Source organism: Lycium barbarum, chromosome 12, assembly GCF_019175385.1.
Source record: "Lycium barbarum isolate Lr01 chromosome 12, ASM1917538v2, whole genome shotgun sequence".
NCBI classification, from domain to species: domain Eukaryota; kingdom Viridiplantae; phylum Streptophyta; class Magnoliopsida; order Solanales; family Solanaceae; genus Lycium; species Lycium barbarum.
Genome location: NC_083348.1, coordinates 96,523,536 through 96,538,773, shown reverse-complemented (window position 1 = coordinate 96,538,773; position 15,238 = coordinate 96,523,536). Strand labels below are relative to the sequence as shown.

Sequence of the window (15,238 nt, the reverse complement as noted above, 5' to 3'; positions counted from 1 at the left end):
GCAATATTAAAAAGGACTACTTCATTAATGTTAGAATATAATTGGAAATACATGTCAAATTTTGACTTGAATTCCTTAGTTGATACTATTTTGGGATAATTTTTTGCTAAGATAAAACTTATTCTAGAACGGATGGAGTATGAATCCAGTGACGAAATATAAACTGTTTATATATGGTTTTCATCTCATATAATATGGCTATATGAAGGATTAGCAATTTTTAATGTGATAAATTAAACAATTAGCTATTAAAATTAGCTATTAAAATAATTGATCAATGGTAGTAAATGTGTAGTAGTGGCAATATGTATCATAATTCATACGGAATGAGTGCCACTAGGCAGGATACAACTCTCTCCCCCAAGTTCAGATGTTCTAAAAGGTCCAACCATAATAAACAAAACCTTATAATTTTAATCTTAATACGGAAGCAAAAATATCAAATAGGACTTACACTATACATCGATATTGCAAAACAGTTTCCAATTTACACTATGAAAATAGTTTAGTCAATCTTAGCAGATTACTTATCTTCTCTTTCAGTTACTCATTTAGTAACTTGATGGTCAACAATTCTTTACACTGACAGCACGAAGATATAAGAGTTCAAAAAATAGTTGAACAAAATACTCTGGAGAACAAACAAGATCAATATAAAGTTTCTACTCCCCAGGAAAGTCAACACCAGAGACTGATCCTAAGGAAACAACTGCATTATTAGAAGCTCCTGGAAAAGCTAACAAATTCTTTATCACTTTTGAGATATATGTTGAAGAGATATTGCATCCCTTATGCACTGGCGCTATAACCAGTTTCTCAAGATTTTTTGCATGCTCAAGCAAAGACTTCAAGAATTCTGTAAGGAGCTCTGTCGTGTCAGCTCTGTCGAGACAACTACAACAGTTTGAAGTAACCTCTGGATGCTTCAAATTCTGTAAGGAGCCCTCGGATATGTTTTCATGCAAGGAGAGGGGATTCTCTTCCGACGAATCAAAGTCTTCATCTCCAGACAAATCAGAGACTTCATCTCCCGACGAATCAGAGTCTTCGTCTCGCTAAGGATACAGAAGAACCACAAATTGGGTTAAGTGGTAAGTGTAACAACTAGAAGATACTTAAAGTAGATGTTTGGATTTTAGAATGAATAGTACTGAAATTGCAGAACAACACACATAAAAGAATCTGAAATGAGATATAAACAACATAGTAGTCAAACAATAGACAAGCAAATGAAAATGCTTTTCAGAAATAACTTTTTAGTTAGAGTGTGTATAATAATGAGATAGACCACTTCAAACATTTTAGAGAAAGTACTAAAATGTTGCAGACTTGAAGTTGAAGCTGTAGGAGATCAATAGACGGGTGAATGTAATATTTTATGCCAAACAAAATAAGAACTAGTTACTCATTGTATAAGGAAGACGAGTCTTCAGTGCAGTAACACTTTGGTCGCATTATTTAGGAAATTAACAAAAAGAATGTTTGATCCCCCACCCCATTCCCAGCATCCAAAGTAGGTATGATAGACAGCAATTTCAGTATCAAAGGGAGCTGTACATAAAACAGCCTGACTTCCAAGGCTATATTACGCCTCAAAATGTGATGAGTTTTGGTGATTATAAATTTTTCTTATTATATAAAACAATTACATAAAGGATGGAACCTACATCATGAAACATCATTACCTGTAACTAAATGGAACAAATGCAAGGGAAAAAAAATAATTAAAGAGTGAATATAAAGGTATCTCAAAGCAAGAAATCAATTGAAAACATACCTCTTGATGAAGTATCGTCAAATTCTCCAGAGAAGGAGTTGACCTTAAGAGACTGCCTATGCCGAGAATGGCATTTTTTGAAATCCAAGAATTTACCGTCAACTGTTTGCACTCCAGCAACGGTAACGAAACATCTTTCTTTTCCAACACCAACACATAAATCATCTAAATGGGAGAGAGAAGCAGAGTAGAAGGTAAGTACATTGAGTATCACAATATCAAATTAATAGGGCTTAAAAACATCCCGAACTCATGGGTTAAAGTTTCACCCTTTACAACCACCCACCCCGACAAGAGAATGTTTGAAACTAAGGTCTTTCTTCGACCTCTTCGAGCCCCTGAACTTTTCAATAGTTCCTATAAAATTTAAGAAAACAAACGTACTTTACAAGGAATTCCACTTATAAAGCTACTATGTGATGATAACATCCAACCAAAGCTGTTTTAAGTTCAGAATAATATCCCACATACACTATGTCTTTGTTCGACTGCCGGTGTCAGTGACAAGAAGATTGGACAAACTTAGGAGGAATTGAGGATATAACCACCTTTTCATTCACACAGCAAATCGGGGACCTTATTTGAGTAGTGTGGGGATCAATTGGACTATGCCTAAGACAACAGAAGAATTGACACCAATGACGAGTGCTTACTCATTATCAACTCTTTATGCACAAAAAGAGTACCTATATATGTAAGTCCCTCTTCTCCTTCTCACTCACTCAATCCTAATAACGAGTGACCTTTTGGCTATTGATTTGTTTGGGTGCATTTGACTCATCTAAAAGCTCCTTAACAATTCCTCCACTAGCCGTTCTATGCTTCACTTATGTTGTGATTATTACCATTGCTTGCCTTTTAGCCAAGGGAAGTGTTTCCTTGGTATCCAAGTCCAAGATTAGGTAGACCTTCTATCTTGTTTCAATTTTACCTTTTTATGTCTGTTTTACTGTTAGAACAATACATATAAAAGAGACAGTTTTATATCTGCATCATTGTGCTCTGAATTTCTCGCTATTGTTTTAGGTCTTCCAGAGATTCAGAGCTGTCTGGATTGACCCTTTTTCTTTCTGTTATCGTATCTTCCTTTTTCCCCCTTAGTTTGCTGACGTTGCTGTGTCTATTTGAATTCTTTTCTTTATTTTTTATTTTAAAACGCAGGTACATTTCTTAGTATGTAGTTTCTAAAGATATTGCACTCATGATACACCATATGCGCGTACCCAGAGACTAGTATAAATTAAAAAGAGTCAAAGTTATGTTCATATTCATCATAAAAAAATTGGAGACTACCTGGGCTGGAAACTGACCTGGATAAGCCAGCATGGGACCATTAGCTCATTAGCACAACGTACACTTGCCAAGAGATGTTCCACGGTTTTGTCAAATACAACATCAACAGAGAAAGTAAGATCGGCATGGACCAAAGACGAGAGGTCCCCAAGCCTAATTTCCACACTATCAAAATGCCCCGAAATCTTTAAATGTTGAATATACGGAGCAACTATTTCGAAGGAACAATCACCTCCAAGTGAACCCCAATCTCCGTCAGGATGGGCATGATCAATCAATTGCAGTATCCTACATTTTGGAGAAGTTATATGTAAACGATGAAAACCACAAAACTCACATAGCTTCAAAGATTCCAGCTGCAGACAATTTGTTACTATTTGTTGAACATGTTCATCCCGGAGAAACAAATGTTTTAGCGTTAAACTCTTCAAGGATTTCCAATTTAGTACACATTCTTCTGGTACTCTGCAAAACTCGCAATTTAATTTTAAAATGGATGAGCTGTTGCAGAGAGCTTGTGGCAAGACATAAGGATCTCGATCGTAATACCATATTTCCAGGTCAAGATCCTCCACTTTTTTCTTCAAAGCGATTTCAAGCCACTTGTCAATTTTGGAACTATAAGACGCAACAAGGCAAAATCGGAAATATAGAGTGAAATTTTTTATTTTAGAGCAGCAAAGGAGAGTTAGTACATTGTCCGTGAAGGAAATGAACTTATTAATCACATTCACTCTATCAGACCAAACAGTGTTCCTGTTGTCAAAAATAAGGTTGTCTATAGAAGTTCAGAGATATTGCCAACGTTTAGAGAGAAGAGTTGTTTTGAAGGCATCTGGTGTGGGCATTTGAGAAAGAATTTGGGCAATAAGAGCGTCAGGTAGCTCGCTGATCCAATCAATGCCAATTTCTTCACATTCTGTCTCAATCTTCATTTTTCTCTGAGGTGGGTTTCCAAGGATCTGGCCTTTAGAATATCCATCATCACCAGAACCGCCAGGGGATTGGTCTTGCTCGGCCATGGTTACCACGCTACTTTTCCTTTCAAAGTTCATTGCAAGAATGAGAGACCTATTTAATAAACCACTCTTGTACCTGCGTTGAGAAAAGAGCACATATTATTAATAAATTTTGATTTTAGCCGAAAGTCTGATACTCCTGGATTCCTGCTCTGAAAAAAGAGCACATATTAATAACCTTTCAAAGTTTTCACTACAAGAATGAGAGACTTATATACTAAACTGCTCCTGTACCAACTCCTAGCATTTATCTATCTTCATTTGATGAACCCACTACTTTCTCTCGCTCTTTAAGGGTGTATTTGGTACGAACGAAAATGTTTTCCTATAAAATGTGTCCTTAGAAAATAAGTGATTTCTTATTTATTTTAGTGTTTGGTAAGTAAGCAAATGTATATGTAATCTAGCAAACACCATAAGGTGGATCATTTTTAAGAACTTGTTTTCCTAAAAAAAATGTTCTCCAGAATATTTTGATCAACCATGGATAAAATTGCGTCCAGAATAGGGGTGGGCATAAACACCGAAAACCGAAAAACCGGACCGAACCGAATTAGTTCGGTTTTTCGGTTTCGGTTTTTTCGGTTTTTCGGTTCGGTTTCGGTTTTTTTATTTTTTCGGTTCGGTGTTCGGTTCGGTATTCGGTTCCGGTTCACCGGTTCTTCGGTATTCGGTTAAACCGAAAATTTCACAAATAATTGTTTTTCCCCTACTTCAGATCACTAATCACTTAGCTGGTATGGTTAGCCCACTCCACTCTATAGGCCCATTTTGTGAAATATCCAAGCCCATCCTACTGACCCAAATTAGTAGTACCACTTTACCAAGTCCAACTATCTAATTCTATCCATTTGGTATTACTGACCAGCTATCTAATTCTATCCATTAATCCTAATTCCTAAGTCCAACTCGTCTGCTGACTCTCCTCTAACTCTAACACTAACTTCAACCCTAATGCCTCCTTCTCTCATCTCCTCTCCTCCTCAGTCCTCACGCCTAACTTAACAGTCCTCACACGATCCACACTGCTCTGTCCAAGTTCCAACGACGGCAGGACTCAAGCACCTTACACCAAGGTAATTTCATTTTATCCTTATAATTTCTTTGTTTGATTGTTCTTTCCTTTTCATAAGTTTGAACCTTAATTTCTTTTTTCACTGAACTCTAGCTAGTTTTGGATAAAGAATCACTGAATTTGTAAGTATTGGGTTGGATTTGTTTTAAATTCTTTTCCTTTTCAGTAAAGTTTAAATCTTTATTATGGGTGTTAAATTTTCTTAAATTATCAGTGGGTATCTTTAGAATTGTAAAGAAAAGAAGAAGATAACATCTGTTCTTGTAGTTTTAGAGCTCTATTTCTTTTTCTTCAAAACTGCAAAGAATTCCCAAAAGAGGTTAATTTGTACGGCCCTCTGTTATTTGCTTTAGTTCTACTTAATAGTTAATAGCCTTATTAGCAAGAAAAGAGTGTTGAAACTAAAGTAATACAGTATGATTTTTTTTTGTCAAATCTTTTTTTTTAGTCAACAATAATTTTATTGACAGAGACTACCTCCTGTTTCTTTCATTAATTGGTGCAGGGACTATTTGCTTTCCTTTATCCCTTTTCAGGGCATCTTTAGGTAAGATGGATGGTATTTTTCACTGAACTTATCTTGTAAATAATTACTTTAATGACTTTTATGGTCTAAAAGTGGTAACTGTTGCTAACTTGCTATAGAGCTTCTATCTTATAGTTTCTCTATTTAATTTTTCATAGATGATGGATGAAAGTCATGAAACTGATAGCGTACCTAATACAGATGATGGCTACTGTTTTTTGTATTAGTGATGGATCAGCAGCCAGCCAATCCATGGAACCTATGCAGTATGCAGCAAGTGCAAGAAGCTAAATGTGTTGTAAGGATAATTCCTATTTGGGCTGCAGCAATTATATACCATATTGCAATAATTCAGCAGCTTGAGTATTTGTTGAACTGCTTATCACTGTGGGCTGCTGCTACTGATTTTTGTATCTACGACTGCTACTGATTTTTGTGCCAACTTGGCTGCTGCTACTGATTTTCGCTGCTGCTACTTACTTGGCTACTGCTATTTTTCCTTGGCTACTGCTATCTGCTACTTATTTTTCCTGTTTCGTGACATCTCAAAACATGAAACAATTGTATATAGTATTGTCTGCTACGACCAATCAATCAAGTATCCCAGTCTCCAACAAGTAGAAAACCGAATTAAAAAACCGAAACCGAACCGAACCGAACTTCAAAAAACCGAACCGAACCGAACTAATTCGGTTCGGTGTTCGGTGTCAACTTTCAAAAAACCGAAACCGAAAAAACCGAACCGAAGTTTGAAAAACCGAACCGAAGAACCGAACGCCCACCCCTAGTCCAGAAGACACACCCTAAGTTTTTTAATGACACCTAACTAAGTAACTAACCCTTTTGATCTTTGTTCTCTCTAGGAGTGCCTAGGACCCAATTGATCCACTATAACTATAAATCTGCCAAACTTAAAAGTAGCAGAGAACTCAAACAATGATATTTGGCTTAATACCCAGATGGACCCTTAAACTTGGCATGTTTTGTAAGATAGGCATATAAACTTATAAGGTGACCAGATAGACACTTAAACTTACTCAAAGTGTATTTTTCAAGTTTTTCAGTTGTTTTGAAAACAAAAACTATATTTTTCAAACACTCACAATTTTCATGGCCAAACAAGCCCTAAATATATCACAAAATATTTTTTTTAAAATGCAAAAATAAGGCAAACGCATATACATGAGACTATAAATGTGCACTTAAACCAATAAATACTCGCTAATCGCAATTTTGCAGCTTTCAATTAACTCGGATTTTTTTTTACACTTGAATAATTAAAAAACAATAACTTTAACCAATAAAAATCCTTAAAAAAAGAAATTTCAAATTAAGAAATTTCTTTTTTTTTAAGGATTTTCTTCTCGGCTTTACAGTTTTCTTAATTTGAAATTTCTTTTACACTTGAAATACTGAACTTAGAAATTTCTTAATTTGAAATTTCTTTTTTTAAGGATTTTTATTGGTTAAAGTTATTGTTTTTTAATTATTCAAGTGTAAAAAAAAAATTCGAGTTAATTGAAAGCTGCAAAATTGCGATTAGCGAGTATTTATTGGTTTAAGTGCACATTTATAGTCTCATGTATATGCGTTTGCCTTATTTTTGCATTTTAAAAAAAATATTTTGTGATATATTTAGGGCTTGTTTGGCCATGAAAATTGTGAGTGTTTGAAAAATATAGTTTTTGTTTTCAAAACAACTGAAAAACTTGAAAAATACACTTTGAGTAAGTTTAAGTGTCTATCTGGTCACCTTATAAGTTTATATGCCTATCTTACAAAACATGTCAAGTTTAAGGGTCCATCTAGGTATTAAGTCATGATATTTTATTGACATAAAATATGGGTAAAGAATGAAACGAGTGGTACGTATCAGGAAGAAAGAATAACTCGCCGCTCAACACAAGTTAACCCATTGCGTTTCGTCAACAATGGTGAATGATGGAATTTGAAACCCTAGAAGAACCCAAAATGAATTTGACATGAGACCGCGCCACACTGATCCAATTACTTGTCGCACCCCTGCTATAAATTAACAGTGGAAAATTGTAGGAAAAAAGGTGGAGAAAATGACCAAAATGGTATTTAATGTATGGGGTTGGATTATTTAGTCCTTCGTATATACCATGTTACTAAAATAGTCTTCAATATGTAAAAATGTGATCATTTTAGTCCTTCGTATATACCATATAATCAAAATAGTCCCTCATATATGAAACAAGTGATCATTTTAATTCTAAAGCTTAAAAATAATGGCGCAAGTGAAAAAAAAATGTTAAGTTTAACCAGCAACACACGTGAGTTGTATTAAAACATAAAAAATGGGAGTGAAACCTTTTGGCTATAATGAAATCTTATATGATGAGGAGAAAAGTTAACTTTTGTTACCTTTAAGCTTTAATGGAAAACTCTTGTACCAATAATTAACATATGCTTTTGCCTTTGAAATCATAACCCAACTGTGTCTCTTGAGGTAAGAATGAAACTGTGTCTCTTGAGGTAAGAATGAAAACTAAGTTATAAGAAAAGCAAGAAAAATGTATACTCCATTGTTGAAAGTGTTCACACACGGTGGTGGCGGGAGGAAAATGGTAGTTTTTGCTTTTGTCACGTGAGTTGCTGATTAAACTTAACAGATTTTTTTACTCGCGCTGTTACTTTTAAGCTTTAGGATTAAGATGAACACTTTTTTCATGCATTAAAGACTATTTCGATTATGTGATATATATGGACTAAAATGATCACCTTGTCTACATTAAGAAATATTTCGATTACGTGGTATATATACGAAGAACTAAAGTAGTCCGACCCCATACATAAATGGTCCCAAAGTATATCTTTTAACACCAAAATACAAAATCACAGAATTCTTCTTATCACATAAAAATCGTAAGACACTGACCATTGTAATAAAAAATCACAATGGTCGAAAACATTTAACTTCCGATGGCCTGAAACCTTTATCGGCTAAAGTGGCAGCCACATAATTGAAAAAACTTTTCTTATCGTAAGTTAAGCACCTTTCAAAAAATAAATTATAAAAGATCAAACTGCATATTTATGTTTTTAACCACTTCATGTTAATACAATCTTGAATTTATGATTTGTACATCATAAATGATATCATTTACACACTAATGCATAGAAAACAGAACTAGTGAAATTATCCTCATAAAAAGAAGTATCTTACAAAATGTATAAGAGCGACAAAATAGGAATAGGGTTGAAGAAGAAGTTGATAAGAAGTATAAAAAGAAATTTGAAAGATCACTTTCTGAATGTAATTACAACATGACACACCCAAAATTGGAGTGTGGAATTGTTATAATTAACTCGAATGATTAGGTTTTGGACCTCTATATAATATTGAGCCAATATTTGAAATGTAATTTAGGAATATCCACTTTTTAAGGTTTTAAGATTTTTTTTTTTTTTTTTTTTTTGAGCTTTGAATGGTACCCCAAACCCCATCTTGTGAGTTGTGCGTCATGTAATTCAGAGGTTTCTGTATTTTAGTCTAAGAGCATAATCATCCACATGATATTTTTGCATTAAAAAGTGACTAATAAATCAGTTGACCTGACAAACAAACAAACCAGTAAAATCAGGATTACACTCAGATCCCAATCATGTGGCTTTATCAACATAGGAGATTTTCAAATATAACTGAACAATATTTTCTCGGGAACAACTGATCCTAAGGAAAGAACTGCACTATTAGAAGCTCTAGGGAAAACTAACAAATTCTTTATCAGTTTTGAGATATTAGCATAACAGATGTTGCATCCCTTGTGTCCTGGCGCTATAACCAGTTTCTCCAGATTCATTGCATGCTCAAGCAAAAACTTCAAGAATTGAGGGAGCTCTGCTCTGTGGTAACGACTACAAAACAGTGAAATGACCTTCACGTTCTTCAAATTCTGTAAGAAAACTTTGAATATATTTTCTTGCAAGGAGAGGTAGTTTAGTCCCGACAAAATAACGGCTTCATCCAGGAAACATTTGCAGTACTGTAGATATAGAAGAGGCACAAATCAGGTTAAGTGGTAAGCTTAATAACTATAGTGCCGAAATTAAGTTACACACAAAAAAATAATCTAAACGACACATAAGTAACATTCTAATCAACAATTGACGCGTAAATGAAAATGTTGTTCAAAAATAAAATTTGGCAGACGAATTTTCCCTTAGGGGAATTAATAACATTTTTACGAGAAACATTTTGCGTGAACGCGTAAAAGAATGAAATAAATTGCTTGTAAACACTTTAGGAGAAGTACTACAATTTTGCCATTGAGTCTGTAGGAGATCAATGGACATCTGATAGTAACATTTGTATGCCAAACAGAATAGGAACTAATTAAATACTCATTGTAAAAGGAAGCATCTTCAGTCCAGCAACAACTTGGTCACACACACACACACACACATATATATAGGAAAAGAACAGAAAGTATGACCCCAACCATGCATCCGCAGTAGGTACGGTAAACAGCAAGTTCAGTATCAAAGGCCTGAAATCCAAGGCTATATTTCGCCTCAAAAGGTGATGAGTTTTGGTGATTAAATTTTTTTCTGCAATTACATAAAGGATGGAGCCTATATCATGAATAATAATTACCTCTAACTAAATGGAACAAACACAAGGCAAACAATTAAAGAATGAAAAAGACAAAAAATATCTCAAAGCAAGAAATCAATTGAAAACATACCGGCATATCAGGATATATCATCAAATTCTCCAGATAAGGAGTCGACCTTAAGAGGCTGTCTATACCGGGGAAGCAAAATTTTGTAATACGAGAACTTATCGTCAAGCATTTGCACTCCAGCAGTGGTAAGGACACACCGTCCTCTTCAAACAGCAAATCTGAAATCACCTAGCAGAAGGAAGAAGCAGAGTAGAAGGTAAGTACAATGAGTATCACAATATCAAAGCTACATAGATAACATATTGACAGAGATATTCGGGCAGGCCGATTTTGAGTTAAGACTTTCAACATTCAAATTAAAGCAAATATCCTACTGTGCCCCCTCTCTTGAATCAAATTCATTTTGTACCATGTTGAACGGTTTATTGCAGAATTAGTAGTTACTTTTCGCCATGTAAATGAAAATGCTCATTTCTTGCCTCCAAAAAAAAAAAAAAAAAAAAAAAATAAATTAATATCCCGAACTTTATGGTATAAACTTCCACCCTTGACAACCCACTCCCCCAAGAAAGAATGTTAAATTGTTCTCTTCCCTCGAACTTTGACGAACCTCTGAATTTCGATAGCTTCATAAGTTGCACTAGCAAACAAACGTACTTAGTAAAGAAAATACAAGGAATTCCACTTATAAAATTACAATGTGATGATTATATCAAACTAGACCTGTTTTAAGTTCAGAATAATCCTTATGAAATTAGCAGGGAGACCTTTACAGTAAATAAAAGTTGGGGCAAAACATAAATGATTTATTAAAGAAAGAATTTAAGTTGACCTCTAAAGAACCCATTAAACGCTAGCTCAACCAAATAGAGCGCCACACTTGCCGATATTTATTTTTCCAAATTCTTATTATCTGCTTTGATTCAAGGATTGACAAGAAAACATGAGATGTAGGTGTTCAGAAAAATGGGCATGTGTTTTCTCTCCGTGTACAAAGCTATCACACCAGCTACATCTCTTTGCTCATCAAGGTTTGTTACTTGTAACTGGTTGCATATCTAACCCAAGATCACAATTTGATCTACATCACTAAATTTGGAGAAGTGGCAATAAAAGTTATTACCCATCACCAATTACTTTAAAAAGTTATCGACGTCCATGAATAGTGAAGAGAAGATTAGTTATTATAACATCATTTTAACTTCGATTGACAAAGCATGAATGAGATTCCAAACTGTCATGCAAAGAGCAGATGTTGACAAGGAAAAAAAGGATTCGCTACAGTGCTTGACTTGCGATAAAGAAAAGATCCCTCTAAAACCATTGGCTGTTTATTTTTTTTTATTTTTTTTTGGGCTAGAACCTATTATTCTCAACATGGTTGTTGGTCTAATCTTCACAAACATGGTACGTCTATTTGTTTTCTGATACGCTTAACATTTCAGTTTCATTCAGATCTTTTAGAAAATAATTCTAAATTCTCCATAACGGTAGTACAAAATCACTAAGGTTACCAATTAGAGCTGAAAAGAATTAGTAATGGTTGTACCCTTTTTTTTTTTTTTTGGTTTCTCGCTTGTCTCTTTTAGGTTACTCTCAATCAGTCTAACCTTCAGAGCGCTGTTGATTTTCTATTCTTGTAAGAACTTGTAGCTGCCAACTTAAACCAATAGAAGGAACCAATATTTAACCTCGTGTACTAGACCAAAACTGGATGAGTTAATTAATAGGAAATGAATCAAAGGCTAATTAGTCAGTTTCGCGACCTTTATTTGACAGAATCATGACCCCCCATCCTACAACCAGGTTCATCAGCTCTGACCTTTCATGAGAAATAGGGGAACTCATGAATAGATCATCAATATTAATATAGTAGATAGAAAACAGGAGCTATATTCACAATCAGCATAAAAAGGCTGGAGACATTTGGGACTGATAACTGACCTTGATAAACCAGGAAGAGACCATTAGCTCATTAGCACAACGTACGCCTAGAAAAAGATCTCTCACTATGGTTTGATCAGGTACTCCATATTCATCGCGGCAGAAAGTAAGATCGGTATGGACCAAGGATGACAAGTCCCTGAGCCTAATTTCCATATGATTGAAATCCCCAGAAATCTCTAAATATTGAACATATGGAGCAACAATTTCGAAGCGACAATCACCTTCAACTGAACCCCAATCTCCGACAGGATGATCGTGGTCGATCAATTGCAATTGCCTACATTTTGGAGAGGATATGTGCAAACGATTTAAACCACAAAAGCCACATAGCTTCAAAGATTCCAACTGAGGACAATTTGACATTATTTGTTCAATGTGTTCATCCCGGAGAAACAAATATCCCAACGTCAAACTCTTCAGGGATGTCCAATTTAGTACACAATCTTCTGATATACTGCAATTCCTGCAATCGAGTTTTAGAATTGATGAGTTGCCGCAGAGAACTCGTGACAAGCTATAGGGTTGGTCATCTTTACTCGGTTCATCAGTATACGATATATTCAGGTAAAGATCCTCCACTTTTTTATTCAGAGCAAATTCAAGCCACTTGTCAATTTTGTGACTATAAGACACGCCATAATCATAGTCGAACGCGAAATCTAGACTGAACTTTTTAATGCTAGAGAGGCTAAGGAGAGGTAGTACATTGTCCGTGAAGAAAATGAATTTGTGCACTGTCGAGCTGTCTGAACAATTGTACTTCACCTCGTTCTCATAAATAACGTTGTCGATAGAAGTCCAAAGGTTTTCCCAACGTTTGGAGAGAATAGTCGTTCTGCAGGCATCCGTTATGGGTATTCGAGAAAGAATTTGGACAATAAGAGAGTCAGGTAGCTCACTGATCCGATCAATCTTCTCTGTTTTCTGAGGTGAGTTTTCAAGAATCTGGCCGTCAGAGTTTCCGTCATCACAAGAACTCTCAGGGGATTGGTCTTGCTCGCCCATGATTGTCAAGCTACTTTTACTTTCAAAGTTCATTGCAAGAATCAGAGTCTTGTACCTGTCCTGAGAAAAGAGCACATATTAATAACCTTTCAAAGTTCACTACAAGAATATAACTAACACAATTTGAATTTTCTTCTCACTAGGAATATCTAGGACTCAATTGATCCACTATAACTACAATTCTGCCAATCAAGAATTTAATTAAAACTTCAAAGAAGTCAAAAATGAGAAGCACAGATACTCATAATTATTCACATAAAACATGAGTAAAGAATGAAAGAATCGTACCAGGAAGAAAGAATAATCGCAATGAATGATCCAATTTGAAACCCTAGAACTCGAATTGAATTTGAGATGAAACCGCGCCAAATGCAGCACTACTAAATTCGCAACTGAAAATTTGTAGGAGAAAATGTGTTAATATGTCATATGCTTATATTCTATTCAAGAAGTTAGCTAAATTCCATAAATGGTCCTTAAAGTATATCTTTCTACACCAAAATCACCCAATTTTTTTTATCACATAAAAATTATAAGACACTGACCATTGTACAAAAAAGGGAAAATGGTAATTTTAGTCCCAGTGTTATTGTCTAATTCTTATTTTGGTCCCTGTGTTAGTAGACTTAGCATATTTAACCTTGAATTAAACAAGGTGAGTGATTTTGGTCCAACTTCTAATGGGACTTGACGGAGCAATGCTGCTACGAAGGGTGCTTTAGGAATTTACTTCTCCAGTTTTAATTACACGAAACAATGTTCTATCTTGTACAGAATTGGTACTACATGCATGTTGATACCACGTGGCAGAAACTTTTTAATAGTACAGAGCACATTCAAGACAATGGCTTCTCTTTTCTCTATTAGATACTTCTCACTTAGAATCTAGAGTTCTTCAAGCTGAAACGTAAGATTGTATAAGAATTGAGAATGTTTCGATAGTTTTTACAACTTGTGGAATTTTTATATCTATAAGAGAAAATACAACTTAAAATATCCAAATTATATGTCCAAACATGATTTCAAATCATGGTTCAAACCATGTCCAAACGGCTCCTTAATATAGTGCAGACATGAAGGTGGCGGAAGTGATGGCAGCAGAGGCAAAGTAGTAGACATGCAGTGTCGTCGGATTCTCCCCTACAAATATTTGAATATGTTCGTGGATTGGTTACATGCAGTGGCGAGCCAAGTGGTGGCCAGGGTGTTCACCCGAATCCCCTTCAGCGAAAAATTATCATGTATATACAAGGTTAAAATTATTTTTTATGTATAAATAGTAGAGGTCGAACCCCCTTGAATTCCTTGTTTCTTACTCTTTTATATTTTTGAACCCCTGGTGAAAAATTCTGGCTCCGCCACTGATTACATATGTAATACTTATAAGATTCTAGTACTTACATGAATAAAAAAATACCTATTCATTTCAAAGTTTTGGATAGAGAAAGTATGTTTTTTATTATTTTTGTCGCGCTTGAATCAAACAACTAACAAAGTAAACTATGAAATAACTAATGCGAGAGAAAATAGACAATTTTCGGCGCCATTTGGAGCCCAGAATGAGCCTTTGGGAGGTTGAATTAGCTTTATCCAGCATCTGATACAGTTTTTATCTTTGTTCAATGATGTGATGTTGGACCGTAGATCGATCCCAAAATAATCAACAATATTTTTTATGTGATGAAATTATTTTACCAATGATAAAATAAATTATCCTTGGTAATGATTGTGTAGTACTGTAGTAACAAAATATCATATATAATGAGCACGCGAAGACAAATTACTTCACAAATCTAGATGTTTTAAAATGTCCAACCATAATATCAAAACTTTATGTTTTTTCTGGAAATCTCAGGAAAATCTGCAGCCGCTACCCTTTGGGTGCGCACTGGGTAACCGGCTCACTGTGCAATAGCTCGCAAACCACACAAGAGATGTAAGTCG

The 15,238-nt window shown here is 34.9% G+C and overlaps 1 protein-coding gene, 1 long non-coding RNA gene and 1 pseudogene across 3 annotated transcripts; 1 reads left to right on the top strand and 2 right to left on the bottom strand.

Moving 5' to 3' along the window:
- Positions 1-527: 527 nt before the first annotated feature.
- Positions 528-7,768, bottom strand: LOC132621338 (putative F-box protein At1g49610; annotated as a pseudogene).
- LOC132621340 (uncharacterized) lies at positions 4,957-6,197 on the top strand. The gene is made up of 3 exons (XR_009575499.1): positions 4,957-5,165; positions 5,670-5,711; positions 5,849-6,197. It is a non-coding gene; the product is annotated as an uncharacterized LOC132621340 (long non-coding RNA).
- Positions 7,769-8,930: 1,162 nt separating the features above from the next.
- Positions 8,931-13,800, bottom strand: LOC132622792 (putative F-box protein At1g49610). Of its 2 annotated transcripts, none has more exons than XM_060337465.1 (4): positions 13,583-13,800; positions 12,287-13,354; positions 10,403-10,570; positions 8,931-9,700 (listed from the first exon to the last, which is right to left on the bottom strand). In XM_060337465.1, exons 2-4 carry the CDS (start codon positions 13,325-13,327, stop codon positions 9,347-9,349), a joined length of 1,563 nt encoding a protein of 520 aa, XP_060193448.1. In that variant the 5' UTR covers positions 13,328-13,354; positions 13,583-13,800; the 3' UTR covers positions 8,931-9,346. The 2 variants fall into 2 exon arrangements, with proteins under 2 accessions (XP_060193448.1, XP_060193449.1); XM_060337466.1 differs by having other exon boundaries at positions 12,287-13,349.
- Between the last annotated feature and the right edge of the window lie 1,438 nt (positions 13,801-15,238).